The sequence below is a fragment of the Trichoplusia ni genome, chromosome 3 (assembly GCF_003590095.1).
Source record: "Trichoplusia ni isolate ovarian cell line Hi5 chromosome 3, tn1, whole genome shotgun sequence".
Classification (NCBI taxonomy): Eukaryota; Metazoa; Arthropoda; class Insecta; order Lepidoptera; family Noctuidae; genus Trichoplusia; species Trichoplusia ni.
In genome coordinates this window covers 18,341,086-18,360,418 of record NC_039480.1, presented here as the reverse complement: position 1 = coordinate 18,360,418, position 19,333 = coordinate 18,341,086, and the positions used below count along the sequence as shown (strand labels likewise).

The following is a 19,333-nucleotide window of genomic DNA, read 5'->3' as shown; positions in this document are numbered from 1 at the left end:
AGGTTTATTGTCCTCTGAAAATCTGTCAGGCTATGCAAACTACAAAGTTGTAGGTGACGAGTATTTCATTTATATTTGTTTATCACTCGTACGTTTCATCAGGACACACGCCATGCCATGATTTTATCTACAAACCCAAAAAATATTGAAAACTGTTTCCAACATAACAAATTCTCAATAAATCTCATGGCTACAGACCAAATCCTGCGCCAAAATCAATTCAACACCGACAAACAAAAGCACGATCCCAACAACTCCCCGCTATTGTCTCCCAAACAAATTGCCCGTCAGACAGTTCAGAGATGAACGGTTTCAACGATGAATGCTTTATTTGCGTCCTGCCGAGACGAATGGATTGTTTTCCAACAGATTTCGCGCCGTCATACTTCATATTGCTGTCGACAAATCTATGAATATTGTAATGAGGAAAAAGTTTTATTTTAGAGCTATTGTTTAAGGAATGCTTACTAATTCACCAAAGATATAATTAATAACATTGTTTGTTCTTCTTCTCCAGGTTTAAAACATGAACGGCCACAGCAACGGTGACTTGGGTAGCGCGGGAGATATCATCACCCAGAACCAGCAGCGCGGCTGGTGGACCATCGGTCTCATCAACTCTCGGTACCGGTACCTCACCGCCGAGACCTTCGGCTTCAAGATCAACGCCAATGGCACCAGCCTCAAGAAGAAGCAGATCTGGACCTTGGAACCTGCTTCAGGGAATGCTAACGACAGTGAGTATTTTTGAATCCTCCATCGTAACCAAAGTCTATGAAAAAAATCCTCATCCTACAATGTATTTTGTACGGTCAATCATCTACCGTATAAGTATACACAGCTTAAAGACCAGTATTTGTAGCTCTGAAACCAGGAAATTTGTCTCGGTGGAGGCTTTGCGTCCATTATTCAGTAAAGCTATCCACTTAGTTCCTAATAATGGTTAACTATTTTACCTATCAAGCATATCGGTTGTTACAAAGGGAGCCAACAATTTGCAATCTTCTTCGCGAAATTGTAATTCGATACGTGTTCAGCTAACGAGGAATCCTCAAGGTTAACGTTATGGATTTTATTACGGATTATACTTCTATAGGAGCCTTGTGTTTGTATGAAGAATCTTCATGGTCGATAGACGAGCAATGTTGAATAATAGTGGTTGTCAGTTAGCATACCAAAAGGGGGACCAATACCAACTCATTCATAACCAAAGTGGTTTTTTTCTAATAATCTGTTAACTACGTTCATATTCCACAGCATTAAAAAGGGTGCTGAATCATACTTTTATGTCTCTTTTTTAAAATTGCGGAAATAAATCTGTTGACACATCTATAGCTGAAAATAATGTCTTATTTTTCAAATAACGGCTCAAAATACACTTCGAGTCTTGCAATCGTTTTTTTTTATCATGGCGCCCGATCGTTGAACTCCAACTAACAATAACATTAGTAATCGAAACACAGTAGGTATTAGTCACAATAGGTGCCGTCTTGAAAAAAACCTAACTTCCTGTCCTATTTATAAAGTCTTCGCTTGTTAGCCTTCAAAGGAAGGAAACTATAAATATTTTAAGTTCTTCGACCATAAAGGCATTAAACCTATTAAAATACTTCATCCAATTATGGGATTAAGGTAATGTTTTGCTAAACTGAACCTTCATCTGATGGCCTTTGATCTGCTGATTACAGTTTTCTCTTGATGAATAATTAATGTAGTTGCGATGAAATCCTTTGCAAATTCGGCCATGCGTTTAAATAATTTGTACACAAAATGTTAATTTAAAACGTGTTTGATATCAACTTTATATACGACGATATATATTTCATCCAATTAAAATACTCGTAATTATTGAGGGTGGTTTAAGGTTCGACACGAGCGTTTACACCCAAAACGTCCCCAATTAGTGTTCCACCCCATACCAATACAATTAGCCTCAGTTTTTTGTAGAACTGTAGTTTACACCTCTGCCTACCCTTTTCAAATAATCGCGATAATCACATAAAGTTCGTTACACAACGTTGCTATGTATTATGTAGCTGCATGTTGTTACTCCCCTCGACTGTTAATTGTTGCAAAAAGTCCTCTCACGCGAGCCCTTCATTACAGCCGTGCATCAGTGTTTAGCATCGCCGGATGTACGGGGGATAGGCTTTCAAACAATTGTCATCAAATTTAATTACACCAACATACATACCTTCATACTTATAGCCTCATGTTAGCAGGGCTGCAAGGGTCTGAACAGTTCGCGAATTTCCATACACGTCAGAATGCCAGAAGGGTCCAAACTTGGCCTCTATCAACATAACCATTTTAGGGCTAGGGGTAAACGGAGCGGAAGGGCAGCACCCCTTTTAATGATTTGCCAGGACTAATATTTGCGAATGTCATATTGTTTTTATTGGAGAACTTATCCTCTCTAAAACATTCCCCTGTATATCCCTAAGGGGTTTTACAAGCATGCAAATAGGATCGGAAATAACCTATATATTAAACAAATTTATTAAACTCTCCTTATTTATCTATGTCCAATTAAATGATTTAGTCATGAATAGTAAGTAGATTTTAATAAAAGCTCGTTTAAAAATCTAATAGCATAAAAGTAACTCGTATTCATCAATAAAATTATAAGTCTATAAACATGTAAGAACTGCAAAGCAAAAGACTGCGATTATATTGCAAACTTAAGCCAATCCAATAAATCTATACCGTACCATTGCCGTCAAAATATTCGTAGTTCTGCCAAACACCGGGGTCCGCCCCATCGGTGAGTCCCGATCCGAGGGTCGCACCCTCTGCCCCGGACTCACAGCTGACGCTCACCTGATCGCGACACGCACAGTCCCCCAGGTGAAGCAATTTAAACATATCGTTGGCCTTGAGTGACACAGCACAAAAATAGACAAAAACGTGGTAAACATGTGATTAAAATCTCCTCTCTTTGAAATGATGAATGGTTGTTAATGAACTAGTACTTTTAGATGATTAAATATAGAATGACATAATGAAAGAATTTGAAATAGATTTTGAGAGAGTTTTTCTTGTCATAAAATTAAATTAGAAAAAACGGAACATAAAGTAATTACTAAGTGCATGTGAAACTCCGCTACACGGGGCTTAAAAACCTTGTTGGCAAACAGCAAACCCTGAAGTAATAACAGTTTCAAATTTGATATTTGCCTGAGGAACATAATACGGCAATTCATGTCTAAATAACACCTGCGGTACCGAGCAAATTCCTATTATAACTCGGCTAAATAACTCATCAATACAATCCCCGAATAGCTAAAAGCTTCACAAACGGGACAGTTTATAGGGCGGTATCTGTCGGCGTCATTAATCCGCCTTATCTAGCAACAGCATGAGATTACCTCACACTTCAGGATTAAGTGTCTGTGAATACGTTTACATTACTTTGATTGCCATCAGCTGGAGTAGATTAGCTGACGTGAATACTCTTAATGATATTGTGAAGGTATATAGCAAAATATATACAAAAGGGACTTTAAGGATGTGAAAGATCCGGGAAATTTCGCCAGACAAATCAGCCACAAATTCAACAAAGGATCTACTAATCTTATTTGCAAACGAGTTCTACTTAATGCAAAAATACAGAAACATTCTTCGGATTAGATACCTATCACTTCAAAGCTGTTAATTATGAAAACACGAACATTCGAACACAGTCAACACATAATACTTAGCATAAAAACATAATTTAGCAATAAAATAACATCAACAGAACAAATTATTGAATTATTTATTTAGATCAATTGATCTATACATTTGAAAGTTATCACCTGGAGAAAGCTTTGCTCATATAATATAAATTAATACAGAAAATTTAATACTGCTGGCAATTACGATCTTAAAACTAATTAATCTAAGACATCAGCTTTGGAAATTCTATCTTTCTCTAATATTTTAGCATCATAATTTACTGCTGTATGGACAACGAATGTCTTTCGGTAACGTGGTCTAGGAATTCCTAGCAGAATGTAATTTGAAATCTCGTCTGTTTTCGCCAGCGGCGTTTGATGTCAAAAAGAGTAATAAATTCCGCAACCAGTGATATAGAGTAAGTCTGCTGGCATCCTCACCCCGGGCCCTTATCATGGCAATATTATAAAAGCTTTTGTTTCGCTATGACAGTGCCCCGAGGAAATTCACTCAGCTTAATGTAAAAACAAAAGAGACTGCCTTCCCAAATTGCACATATACAGTAACATCATGCAAATAAACAAATTCGATTTTTCTTATCAGTTTATCAGAATTTTAGTAATTCCGTCTATTTAATGGATCCGTCCCACATGTTTCATTTCTTTCACGTTTTCTTTTCCTAGGTAATTTACTTATCAAATGTTATATGTTCTGTCTAGGCATGATCTACCTCCGGTCTCACTTGGACAAATACCTGGCGGTGGACTCCTTCGGGAACGTCACCTGCGAGTCTGAGGAGAAGGAGCCAGGCAGCAAGTTCCACATCAGGTAAGAATATTACTGGAATATGAATACTCCTATATCTTGGTAAAATATAGAAATTTATTGAATTGGTTATAGTTTGTCGGATAAAGGTAGTGAAGACCGTTTGTCTTATCTGATTTGTAAGTTTCTGATCCAACCTTTAATTATGAAATAATCAAAGATATACATTATCCAGACGTTGAAATCGTACTAGAAAATCTACGGAAGCCACTCGTGCGTTACACAATATAAGATTAATCTTGCAGTTGTTCAAAAGCTTCCACATCTTCTAAAATACCTAGCTTTAGAAACGTACCGCCAGCTTCACGGGTTAGTCACGGACTGGGCACCAATTATTGTGCAACGGTACCGGCGAGCCTGACCGACGCAAACGGGTTATCCTCGTAGATAAATTGATCTGCGGATTAGATAAACCAGCGTGCACCAATTGGTCCGGAAGTATCAAATTTTGGGTTTCATTTGGTTACATTTGGCTCCAAACTGCGAATATAGAAGTATTTGTCTGTTCGCTATATATATGGTGATCTTGCTGATGCAATAGACACATTTTAGATAAAAAGTGCTACGATATAAATCTATTAGACACCAAGAGAATTTTACAGTCAATGACTAATACTATAAGAATACACAAACCCGAAATAAACCATAGTGCACACAGTATACCTCCGCGTAATCCACAAAGGATCAGGAACATGGGTTTCTACTTAAAAATCCTTTTTACAAACACTTCAAAAGCTCGTTAAAAGTTTTTACTTAAAAGATAATTTGAACAAGCTTTATTAAAACTCAGCCTCTGCAACTAAATTGCTAAAGGAAGAACTTTAGAACTGTTTATTTATTAAATACTGCAAAAAATTTTTGAATGTTATCTGGATCAAGATCTTTCTAGTTTAAACGGTATCGATGTTATCGCACAAGCCGTCCTCAGTGACACCGTATAAGTTTCCCCTCGCATACTAATGCTGGCCGCGCTGAGTCACCGGAACTAAGCCTCTTGTGGCCACTATTTATCTTTTCCTAGCTTGTCTCACAATGGCATTATCAGCAAACAATTTATGATAGAGAAGACACGTGCGGAATACTTTATGAATGACAGGTTGTGTGAAATAAATGTGAAGGTGAGTAAACTATGACTAAACGTCGCAAATGGGACCATTCAGCAGTTCAATGGCAATTGCCTACTATTTTATTAACCCTAATTGCATTGTTGGTAGAAAGCTTAGTGTAAGCACTTTTTTCAAAACAGAGTAAATTCTTTGTGGTCTTTACATCATAACAATACATTTAAGCAACTAAAGTATAAGTTCTAAGCAAAAGAATCAAATAGTAAATATGTTGCGGGAGAAGAAGTCTGAAATTTATCATCTGATTTATTTGGCAGCTATACATGGAACCCCAAGCACAACTTAAATTAAATATTCAAAAACCAATTTCCAAGCATTTTTCATTTCGTATATTTCTATCCTGAGTGGTTTTGGAGAAAACAAACCCTGACTCATATTGCTCAGCAGCTTTCCAAATAAAAGGGATGAAGTGACTCAAGGCGGTGACTCAGCTTCACTCCTCGCATAAATAACTTACGATTGTTTGTTTTCTGACTTTCAAATGCTTTCGAACTGTTTGGATGTGCACAACTTGCTGACTAACAGCTAGAAGTGTTTGCTAACATCTTGTAAAACTCAGCCGACAGCGACGGCTGTTATTGCAATCAGAGACCAACAAGAGCTTTATCAAGTCTGTATGAATAATAATAATGTCATATTGAACCATACCATACAAATCATAAGCCACAGCTCAGCCTGCAATTGGATCCAGATTTGTGAAGCTTCGCTAAACATTTTAATAGACTACAGCATGTTAACCCCAGCCGGAGGTAGCCCCAAAATTATTGATCTTTCTATACGAAGCCCACCGGAGCTGGCGTTTAGAGGGGAGAGCGATGAGGGTAGCAGCCGAGACGCCCTCACAGGACATTCAACCTTAAACTTTAAACAACAAAGTGCATTTCACTTTAAGTATCGAAGGTTACGTGAAGGTTGTAGGGCTGATGAGCGCGTGCCAAAATTATGTCTTAAATTGTTTAGAAGGGCTCTCCTGATTGTTATGGAAATTATTATTATGTTTGCAACGGTTTGTTGACTTAGGATCACCTGCAGGGTCTCTCTCACTGGATATAAAAAAACACTTCGCATAAATATGAAAGACACGAAACTCTTATTTATTTTGTTAGGACAACAAAGATGTGTTTCGTCTTTTTACAAACAAAATAAACCATCTTACAAGCGGCTACGTATAGAAGTGAAAAAAAATGCAATATTCAAAAGTTTTGCCAAATACAACATCTTTCATTGGCACATCAATATAAACACTCCATTCACGTAGTTATCGCAAGTCATGATAATTTCTTGGTTGTGAGGTGTCGTGTTAAAATACCGAGAGCTTTGTAAGCGTTTGCCATTTAAATAGAATGTCGTTTGGTTCGCTTCTATTCTGATGTAAATGCTAAATGCTCGGGTGTTGGTCATGCACGTCAAACGTTTGAGTGACCATTGATGGCTAAACGAGAATATGGTCTCTTCTTCTCTTTTTAACAAAACCCGACATTCATCAAGAAATCGAACCGTTATTTCCAAATAACAGAGAGCTAGATAAACTTCGCTTCGTACTAAGCGGTTGCCAGCTCGCTGAAACACGACTGAGGCAACAGCACGAATACTTAAGCAATCTTTTGGTTTCAGTGAACTTTAACGGGAAACAAAACACCAGGGATCTTTTGAATCAAGTTTTACCGTTGCCTAACTTGTACTAACTTTGATTTCTGTAGGTACTTGAAAATGCTGGATTTAAACATAACTGTTCGGACCGCTAGACTTGATTGATTGTATTATGCGAGACTGTAGTGCACAGCTATTGGTGATGGGCCGGCGTTATGCGGCACGCGCGTGCGCACTGGCGCCCGCTACACGCGCCGTATACAGGCGGCGCGTCTCGCCCGTCTCATTTGAACAGCGCTGTCTGACTACGGATTTATTTGTAATTTTCGTTGGACTGTATAGATATTTACTTTAAAACTTAAAATAAATAAATTATGGTACGAGGAATTTCGTTTGGGCTCTCGGAATGAAGAGTTTTTTTATTTTAATTTAATTTGTACGTATGTGCTAACTAATTTGTATTTTAAAAACCAAGAGAGCCCTTTATTTTTTAACCCACTCACCGAAAATTTGCAAAGAAAACAGTTTAAACTTCAACTTATACGTTTTAGCACTTTTTGTTTCTGGCAATTGTTAGTATATTTGTTTCGGAAGCGGGTTCAGTAACAGACTAGTCCACCTACAGCAGAGAAGCCGTAGAGCTCACTAATCGGTCTTCATTTTGTTCCAGTTTGTTAATGCACTTTCTAAACGTATTTCAAAATTATATTATTATCGGTTTAATAGGTTTAAACCGATAATAATATAATTAACCGATAATAATATATAGTTAAACCGATTTGAAATTCCATAATTTTATTAGTTTACTTGTAAACATAGATCATCTTGTATTAAGCCAGACTTTATTCAGCCACATACCGCATTTTATCTGCCTAATCTCCATAACCCACTTTACTAGGTAAAACAATATACTTAAGCTAAAATCATAAAACAATAAAAACTCCCGTTTCATCAGCTACACGATTGAATGATTTAATACCATAATACACATCTAATAGAAACCACACCGAGAAATGAGTATGCATTATTCTAACGGCACACAAAGATATATCAAAGTCAGGTTCAGCTATTTCTTCGTCTCATATCTTTGTCATTTTCATACTTTACTACGTGTGGTATGAGAGTGAATAAGGCAAACAGCCCCGGGAGACATTGCTATTTTAAACAAAAGACGGCGAACTTCGCCCCTAGACTGTAGTGGTTAATTAAAATGCGCCACCAAGGAGGGTGTCTCCATCCCCTCGCGACACTATACTAGAACATGCTGCTTATGCGTGTATAGATCTTTGGATCGTTTGTATGACTATGACTAATGAGCTAGTAGCAGTCACGATAATCCCTTTTGTGACTACTATAAATAAATTGGCGAAAAAACAACAAATATATCGTGTGTTTTTTTAATCATCCTATTAAAAACTTGACTACAGATTGTCATGAAAAAAAGGCAGTCCAAGTAATGCCTATCGTTTACGTTCAAAATATAATGACGTCAGCTATTACCTAGGCCCAGAGAAGTCTTAAATCAAGAGTTTCCTTTGTCCTCGGCTGTTCGCAATTTGTAGTCATCGCCCAATAAGTCCTTGTACGCCTAATGAAATAATTGCCTTGCGGCATTCCTAATTGCCGACCGTCTCGTTCCCGAGCTGTTCCCCGAAGCAATCCCAACCACCCATTGTTTAGCCGCAAATTAATCTCGGATCTGTAAAGGACAATTGCACTCATGGCTTAGGTAATAAAGTCTAGATTGATATGTATTTGTAGTCATTTCGGATCATAATTAGTGATGGAAAGTGTCGGTAAAAGGCGTAGGGATCACTTTCGTTTAATTTTTGCAAGTAATTTGCAATCATTGTTAGTCTGTCATTTGGATTTAATTTCTAATTGCAGTAATTTAAATACTCTTCATCTCAACATACAAATCACGATCATCATCAATAATCGTTTTCTTAATTTAAAAAAAAGAATGTGTAATGTATGGCAATGTTAATCCTTTTCGACGAGCCACTGGGCTTTGTTTTAACATTTTAATAAATTGAGCGACTGACTAGTCTTAGCGCCTGTAGAAATAGAACTTATTTAGACTAGTAGAACCACAATCTTCCACACATCTGAAATGGTATATTTTGTTGCAGTGTGTCGGATGACAACAGCGGGCGCTGGGCGCTGCGTAACGTGGAGCGCGGCTACTTCCTGGGCTCCAGCTCCGACAAGCTGACCTGCACCGCCAAGGTGCCCGGAGACGCCGAGCTCTGGCACGTGCACCTCGCTGCCAGGCCGCAGGTAACCCTCACCCTATTGCTTCTTACTTTTAGACAAAAGACCAAGAAATTTTCTGTTCCTCAAATACTCGCGATAAAGATATCGGTCCACTGCAAATTTTGGGGCCAGTTTTATCAATGCAAATATCACTGTCGAAATGTCAGATGGATAAGATACTGTCTATTACAAACGCGTGGCTCACAGCATGCGAGTAAATGCCAGGTGTCTTCAGTTCACGATTACAAGAGAATGAACTCACGCCTGAACGTCGCCAGACGTCTGGGTCGTTGACTGCTGACCGCTAGGGTATTTGTGAATTTAGGGAGTTCCGAACATTCCAGATTAAATTGTTCAAGTTTGCAATTTAACTGATTTTCTGAATTGGACTCCACGGTATTGAATTAGTTGTCTAGTCTGTAAGCAATCTTAACTACCGTTAGACAAATTCTGGAAACACACATGTTTCCAGATATAAGTAAATCAAAGGATAATGTTATCAAATCATGTCCTATTTTCTCAATATAAAGTTATCTCTGTAATAAGATCTGAATGAGTAATCAGGGAGATAATGTGTCCCGAATTGATTTCGTGTCGTATCGACGCGATCTTCCAGTGGGTTGACTTACAAAGAAGGCAAGATTAACTGGGGTGTAGGGGAGGAAACTGTTCGTGTATGTTTAGTCGCATTTGTAACGAATTGAATATTATCCCCACGTAATGTATCTAATATTCCTCTACCACGTTTTATGATGCTTATATTGGATTATTTTGTAGAAATTCTGCGAGAATTGTATCAAGATAGATTCGCAGAAATATTACCTTAATTCATATATGAAACGTTTTTGAGGAAGCCTATATAATAACCTATCTATTCCTATCCTAATACTTAACAACTTACGCCAAACAACTTCCGAGTGTTTGACCACTTTACACCGTCACGTTGTCTTCTTCAAAATTTTTACTAAACCACCACCCCCTCCAGGTGAACCTCCGCTCCATCGGGCGCAAGCGGTTCGCGCACCTGTCGGAGTCCCTGGACGAGATCCACGTGGACGCCAACGTGCCCTGGGGCGAGGACACGCTCTTCACGCTGGAGTTCCGCGCAGACGAGGGCGGCAAGTACGCGCTGCACACCTGCAACAACAAGTACTTGAGCGCTGGCGGCAAGGTGAGGATATACTCGAAGACTATCTTTATATCAGACTTTTTGGACATGTTATTAGGTTTCAGTCTTTTATACTGGTCGTGGCGAATTGATCTCCAGTGATGTTTAAATTTCATTTGTCATGCTTGTTTGATATGTGTGATAATCCAAAGATCTGTGTCGTCTGATCTAGGAACGTCCATTTACTGACATTTTATAGTGTTAAATAGGCTTCTTAATCAATAGAAAAGTTGACTACTATTGTTCACCCTTTTCCCCGCGGGTTCAATTGCTAGAACTGAAATGACAATGCGACTACATTAGCACATCATTGAGACATCAATTCTTTTCCAACGCATTCAGAATGAAAGTTGTCTTATCTTTAAAAAACACCGCAGTAACACCAGGCGAAAAACACCGTTCACACTTCATTTGTTTACAATCTATTCTCAGATCCGATTCTAATCAAGGCATCGACAAAAACTGTCTAACACCATCTATTAGCATATGTATGTCTGTATGTATGTGACATTAGCTGTGTAAAGTGCCTGTTGACAATACCCTCCACAATAACGGGTATTAAGTTGAGATTCAATTGCCAACAAACGCAAAACAAAACGATAGAATGACACTTGTACAATGTGTTATTTGTTGCCACAAATTGCGTACGCGCATCTATTGTAGGGTTGTCGCGTTCAATATTAAGAAAGAAGTGTTTGTTTTTTCATCCTTTTAATGTCGTTTTCGTTAATTAGTTACTCTAAATCTAAACAGTAGATTAATTTAATGAAAAAAAAAAGACATTTAGTTCCGCATTTAGGCTTTAAAATTTAATTAGAAAACTTTTAAAACTTCATCACCTACCTAAGTACCAAGTATCCACCAACAGTTTCTTTAAATCTAAAGTGTATTTACTTAAGTCCTCCAAACTCAACCCATGTGACAACCCTGCGTATGTCCCAGTCCGTTCATTTCGCCAACATTGTCGTCAGATGCGTTTGTTTCCCATCGGTTCACCCACAAGCCATGTGGGAACATCGATAGACGTCGATGCGTGAGACACAACGGTCTGCCGATACCGGAGGAAACCAAACTGCCTGCATGTCATTACACCGCTTATTAACGGCCGTAGTAATTAGACAGGTGCTGTAATACGTGTGTCGGGAACCACCTGTAAGGATGTCGTAGAATCGAAGGACATTAAAATTGCGTTCGGTTTATGCAAAACATGTTTCTTGTTAATTGATAAGTCTTGGATATGAATAGCGTTATTTTTAGTGAATTCAAATAACGCTGGTCTCAAGACTACTTCCTATTTAGATAATTGCATCCTGCCATCATTACCCCGAAGTCCTTTTTAAATAAAATGTAAAGCAATTGGTCTTATAAGGAGGTTATAACGAGGACAAAGCGATTGTTCTGAATGTAGTTGTGAACGCTAATGGATGTTAAGTGTGGTCGTTAGTCCGCGAATATGTGCCGCGTATGGGCAACAGGGCATCAAACTGCTATTGCCTTCTATGTTTTTAATTAGATAGCTATTTGACATCCTATTTACAGTTTACATTTGTTGTGTATCGTCACTTCTCAGTGTAATTTACTTAATAGCAAAAGTCTTACAAGATATGTATTACACAAATGTTTCAGAATGGCAATCGGAACGTATCCCAAAAAAGGTTCCCTCAGACAATTAGGCATATTCTGGAATTGTTAGTTTTTAAGGAAAATATCGAAACCATGCCAAAATACCGTGATATATTATTCAAATCTTCAGTGTTTCTGTTTTGTAGTCTAATCAATTCTTATCCTCAACCCGTAACTTAAAGTCTATTACTAGGTATACAATAAATGATCTTCAATATCCTCTAACCCATGTCCCAACCTCCAGCTGCAAGAGCAGTGCACGTCGACGTGCCTGTTCAGCGCGGAGTACCACGCGGGCGCGCTGGCGCTGCGCGACGGCGCCGGCGCTTACCTCGCGCCCATCGGCTCCAAGGCCGTGCTGAAGACGCGCTCCACCGCCGTCACCAGGGACGAGCTGTTCTCACTCGAGGACAGTCTCCCGCAAGCTGCCTTTGTTGCGGCGCTCAATGAGAAATACGTGTCCGTTAAGCAAGGTGAGTGGAAAACCTTTGAGTCTTCAAGCTGTTTTATGGTGAAATTGTATTGATAGTACGTTGCTGTTTTATGCTGATAGAAGGAAAAAGAAGCTAGCCTCTAGTCTTCAGTGGTGTACTGGTACATACCGAAACAAGGAGTATTATGTTGTAATAGCTTTTCGTATTGTAATAATTTAGTGGCAATGAACGGACCAATATCATATGGAACTAAGCTAATAATGTCATAAACACTTCTTTAAATACGTTTGTAAACATATGCATTTCGAAATTCACAACTTCGAAATTTTTGTTTTTCCCTAATTGAATATTAAAATGAATCACTCAAACACCGACAACACTCAAAACAAAATCTGCCCACAATTCACCTGAGTACTTGTAGACTTTACATAAGCAATAATGGTCACTTCCTTCGTCTACCGGAGTGACTTCCCGCTTCCGAAGATCCAGTGAAAGTGTCCCGGACAACTGCGGTGGTAATTACATGCACTTCCTATTGTCTGACACACCTGCATTGGCACCGTTGTAATGGTCATTAATTGTTCCGACGATTGTAACGTAAGTTAATAGTACTGAGTTACTAGTTACTGACAATTAGTGATGCATCGATGGTATTAAGTCGGATTCGATAACCTCGCCGCTGATTCATGATTTTTCTCTGCCCAATGCATTATTAGCTATGAGATTTTTGACTACATATTTCTATTCAAGCGGTTATCTGACGATATGGTCTTATACGATTACGATAACGCGACGAATGATCTAAATACATATTCTCTCCCTTTTCACCGATAACTTTGTTACAATTTGCAAAAAGATGGGACTAGTTAAAATTCTCAATCTAATTATTTAAAAACCAAAATATCTTAAATTCCCCTATTCAATGAAACAAACTTGCAACGTCCGCGAACCCCGATTCCCCGACCTCTGTCCAGTACGTAGCAGTCTCTTGACAAGTGTCAGCAGTTCAGCGACGATTGTTCTCGCGTCGGGTTCTAGGAAGCCGGTGAGCTGTCACACCGAGACCGGGGTCGATGGCCTGTGTCACCGAGATGCTGTGTTTGCATACGAGAGGTGGCGACATCTTACTTAAAGCTTATTGAAACAGATTATTGGAACGAGTTAGCTACCTACTTACATCTCGGGTGTTTTTGGTCATGTTTAAAGTTGCACAAATATTATAGGCCATTGACAGGCTTATGAAGCTTAGCTTAAATATGTGGTCTGTGATCTAGTCTTTAGTTCAAAACCTACCAGCTATCCTCACCTTATTTATTTGTTTATTCACTTAATCATTTATGTTCACACAAAATAGTAACACACAACATCACAAAATATGATGAACAAGGGAGCTGCTTTTTCTAAAGAAATCTCAACGAGCAGTACCCCTTAATTTAAGTTTCCTCAAAATTTCTGAAAGGAGCTCAACCAACAAATTGAATATTGGCGGTAATTTTTATTTGACCCCAGTACATCTGAGGTACCTCACGTTTACTAGACCAAAGTCACGAACAAACGTCAAATGTAAGACGTCTCTAACAGTACTTAACCTAGTTGAGTTCCTCTCCTCTTCACATAGAGTTAAATAATAGTCCATAAGGAAGCCGTATCTCCAGGCCCGTGCCCAAGTGCCGCCGTCGGCACGAGCGCTCAAGTATAACGGAAACTTAACTCCACCCCGCGTGCACTGTACAGTCAGCAAGTTCAGTAACAAACGTCTGTGAATATTATTAAACGGCTCTTGACTACTCTTGAGTGCAAATCCTGTGACAAATTTGGAGACTGGTGAAATCAAAACTGGAACACCAGAATGTCACTAAAACAATTTTTTTGTGTATTTTTTTTCACATTTTTGGCATTTGATAAACATCAATTTTTGTTGAGTGGAAAGGTTACTGACTAACACCCACCCATGTTCCTTCTCTTGTTTTTGTTGAAAGGGGACCACGGTATATCTTTCAGCCAAACCCGCATAGTTCGTAATCCTACTTCGGTTCGACTTTTTGTGTTGACCGTACACAACACTTACAACATGCTTAGGTTGTTTCACTTTGAAAGGGGATTTAACTGTTCTAAGATTTAATCATTTATTTTATTTAACGGCTCAACTAATACAAGCGTTTATGGCTGTGTATTATGCCGTGACTATAGAAAGAAAATTTTATTCTACAATTGTGCGTTTTGTGTATTAGTAGGTTAACTTTAAATCTGACTTATACATATACGTGCCTATTAACGCAATCGAAAAAAAAATGAAATTTTAAATTCTGAAGTTCAAAGCTCGTTCTTCTGATGACAGAAACTTCCATATTTCATATCCACGTCCCCAATAGACTCTCCGTCATGTCAAAACATATAAAAATGAAGTCTCCTTGAGATAATGCTGTGTGAACGACCTGGCGGCCATTACAGCTGAGCTATGCGGAGTCACGGCCGCCGCGTGAGGGCTGGGAGCGGCCAGGAGTGGCCGGGGAACCTACTGGCGGGAGCTTATGTACAGGCGCGATTTATAGTAGATAAGGAAAGGATATTACTCTGATACTGTCAATTCTCTTCTTGCAAAATAGAATGAAGCTTCAAAACAAAAAATAGTATCTATACATGTTTTGGCAGTTTTTTTTCTTCCATGTCCCCTTTAAATGTTAAAGATTAAAGTTAAAAACAAATTCCACTTAAATGCCTGGTTTTGTACTCAGGGAAGTACTTCAAAAGCACGGAACTATTTGCAATACCTTCATTCCCTCAGTTATAAGCCCATCACGATCTATCCCTAGGTATCGCGCTGATCGCCGCTCGGTCACGACTCCCGTCTATCGTGTAACACACACCAGTACCAAGTACTATCTGTACTATACTATGTTTATATAGTTTCTGATAGTGTTGGCGTAAAAGACGAGTTGACGAATGTTTAAAACGTTTTAAATAATATTGTGCGTGAATTTATTTATCAGCGCTTTACACCATATTAATGACTAGATGTTTTATTCCAACTTTGACCCCCATTATCCCTCTTACAGCCATTTTTCGCGCGTGAAACCAAGACCGACAGATAGATATTCAAAAGTAGTTCAAGAAATATCAAATTTTAAAATAATTATGAACATTTTCGACAGTATAATTACATAGTTATAAAAAGTCATCTTATCTTACGGATATCCAGTTTCTATTTATTTTCCGAAAGCTATTTAACTTAATTGCGACTTAGAAAACCTGCGCTTGGAATAATTTATAGGTAATTAAAATTGTCTCTTAAATTTTGTTGGCTGATACCGACAAAGTAGCATTAGATTGTCAAATTAAATCTGTTGAGTTTTTTCAGCGCTAAACCGCAGTGACAGTTGTTTGTAAGTTTAGAGGCAGTTTGCATTACTAATTACACCTAGATTTACATTCGTAATGCCGTGCGTCAGGTGCAAGGACCGCGTAATACGTTATTTAGATGCTAAATTTTAATAATGTACTCGTTAACGGTCGCGTGCTATATTAGGCGTGGCGGCCTCTCTGTTTTATTGTTTCAAAATTAAAAATATATGCTCAGGTGCACGCATGTAGCGTCATTATCATAAACTAAGCGTATCAGCCTCCTTAAAACTTGTCGAAACTTTCTACATATTCCGTGACCGCGATCTTCGCTATTATTAAGATTTCGGGCTCATTTAAATAATTAGTTTGACAGTTAGCAGGCCGCGTGCGTCCGTAACGTATCTCGCGGTGTAACCGTCCATAGCACGATCTATTACGAAGACAAAAACGCAAATTATAATAGGATGTGCATGACAACTCGCCACAAACCTGAGCCAATTAAAACGCGTTCAGGAACGTCAAATTGTCAACGGAATTGGATGATAGTGCGGCGCGCGCAAGTATTCTGCGCAAAAAACGTGCGCGATACTTTCTAGCGTTTCTAGTGCACGGATGCCTGCGCCGAGCACCGTGTCGGGGGATCTCGCCACATCACTAAACTTTATAGTGATCATTAAATCTACGTGTTCGTGTAACGGGCTCGCGGCAAATTCAAATAAATCATTGCTCCGTGGTTTGGCTGCTTCTTTTCAATTCCGCGGCTTTGATACTAGTTAGGAGTGCAGTAGTTTATGGCATTTAATTGAATAATAACAGTAATTTATCTTCACACTGAAGCAACGCGTTACATTTATTATTAGTCATTAAATATCTTTTTCAATAATAATGTATTGAGTTATACGGTTTTCTAATTTAGAAAAAGTGACAGCTCACCGCGCTAGACAAGAAATATCTCCGTAGCATACTGTATTAGGCAGGCTGGCAGTTTTTGTTAATTGTTCCGCGGCATACTTGGGATTGCTGTGTCGTACATGCGTTTCACACACATCAATAGTACACGCACACCTTTTTACCACAAGTGATTGATGATAAGAATTTTATTTACATAAATCTTGAAATAATTTCTGTTAACACAAAAAAGATGAACGACAAAAATTTCTTTGAATAATGTTTTAAGGTAAAACAAATCTTGTTTTTTTTTAATACTATTCCGAATAGAAGTAGTTTTCATAAATTCTTTTTCAAGCTTCAACTACTTCAAGGTTATATTCTTCTGTACAAAGCATACAATTTACGTTTATTTTTAACTAAATAACGTAAAGTAATCCTGTAATTATGAATGTCATTCATGACAGCTGTGCACGATGACTTGTGAGTCCTCTGAAGCGGGGTGTACCGTGTAATCATTGTATGGGCCGTGTGTGAACATGTGTGGGATGTGTATGAGTCGTGTATGAGTGTATGGAGGGGCGCGGCGACGTTACACGGTCCGCCACCTCGCCTGTCGCCTGCTCGTGAAGAATGTAAATTGTTAACGTCGACTGGAATTATGCAGATGTGACGGTGTTGAAATGCACCATCGCTCTGTATCAAACAACGGAGAGAATGAGAAATAGCGATGAGTGAAATTCAGAATGTATTACTTGAAGACTTAATCAAAACAAGCAATAATATAAATTTAATAGTATGTAATACAATTTTTGGTAAATTTTAAATCCGATCATAATGTGCTACAAACATTCATCCTCTACCGATCAATGAATGATTCAATTAATACGAGTATATCAAGCCGTAAATGAGGCCTTCGATTATTTTAGAAAAAAAAGCAATTGAATTCAAAATTGTATGTGCTACTAAAATGATAGCTTAATCTAAAGTAATAAATGATCTCGTGGATCTCGTGGTAACACACCGAGCAGTCGGCGCGGGCGATGCATCTCAGCCGCTAGCGGTACCGTGCGCGTGCGCCGGTCACAGACCGAACGTGCGCACGACTCCCGATAGGGCTGACTGTCGACTAATGTTCAATATATTGGAGCTGATAGCCTGATGGAAACGCTATCCGGTACGACCGGAGATATATCAAGCTCAGGGACATCAATTTTAACGTATCTTCCGAAATACGGAATCCATTTATTTCTACATTCACACGACATCAAAAAGTCGGTGCGCGCTCTGGGATCGAACTCGGGACCTTTGAAATGTATTAAAAGATATTTCGTTAAGCCTATTTTTTTATATTTTTTTTCAAAGAGGATTATTACAGTATTTACAATTATAGATCTATTATGTCTTTGACAATGGGCAGTGATAAAGAGTAATATAGGTTCGTCACACATGATAGGACACCGTACACAGGCACAAGGTTGTTTGTTCTGGTTCAAATCTTGCTCTGAACCTAAGGTCTTATGAAAATCGACACGCTCAAAGTAGTAATTGTTATATGCATCACAAATTCTCCGACAGCAAACTATTTGCATACTACGCATAGCTTACCACATTAACTATGGCGAATTAGTTTCTTGCAAACAAAGTCAGTCATTACCACATCACACCACTTAAACTGATAGCACATATAAGTGTGTGTGCGTGTGTGTGTGCACCCCTAGCGCCGGCGTCGCGCACGAGCGCCGCAGTCCGCGCCGGCCGCCGGCTGCCGATGCTTCACTGATGTACTTCCTGACCGCAAATTATTACTCGCTCATGTTTGTGTGCCTGTCATGACGGAATTTGATGTTTTCTATGGTGTTTGAGTACACTACTTCGATAAATAATTATGTTCCTACTTCATATAAAATATTTTCAATGAAAAAACAATGATATACCTTACAATAATCTCTACACAATTATAGGTTTTCGACATACATTTTATATTTAAAAATAACGTCTAATTAAATTAACAAATGAGTTGCCTAGCCCTCATTTTCCATCAACTAATCCTACTCATCTCGAAACTCATTCTCCTAAAAGCAGAGACGACTCTCTACTTCAAATATTGATCATTCCAGTTACAAAGCAAACTCAACGAAAGTGGTTAACTCTTCATTTAGTATGCATCAGTGGCGAAGGGTGAATTTTCTTAGAAGGGAAGCCGGACCAAAAAAAAACCTTACCTTGCTTGTGATGCGTGAATTCCAGTTATTATGGCTTGCATCTTATATCTTGTACGATGAATTTTCTTTAGCATTCTTATTATGAACGCATGTAGCGTATTAGCAAAAAATGTTTCTATCCTATGATTTCCGAAATCATGCAATGATAAACAACTACGGATATGTTTTTCGGTCTGAACATGTTTTTAGATGAATTTGTAA

General features: G+C 38.5%; 1 protein-coding gene across 1 annotated transcript in view; it reads left to right on the top strand.

Moving 5' to 3' along the window:
• The window catches only part of LOC113492240 (protein singed), a 47,794-nt gene that overhangs the window by 23,202 nt on the left and 5,259 nt on the right, over window positions 1-19,333 (top strand). Inside the window, exons 2-6 of the mRNA XM_026869623.1 lie at window positions 518-737; window positions 4,377-4,485; window positions 9,329-9,476; window positions 10,438-10,623; window positions 12,488-12,716. Coding sequence (XP_026725424.1) covers window positions 527-737; window positions 4,377-4,485; window positions 9,329-9,476; window positions 10,438-10,623; window positions 12,488-12,716 — 883 coding nt within the window. The 5' untranslated portion in view covers window positions 518-526. The remainder of the gene's footprint in view (window positions 1-517; window positions 738-4,376; window positions 4,486-9,328; window positions 9,477-10,437; window positions 10,624-12,487; window positions 12,717-19,333) is intronic.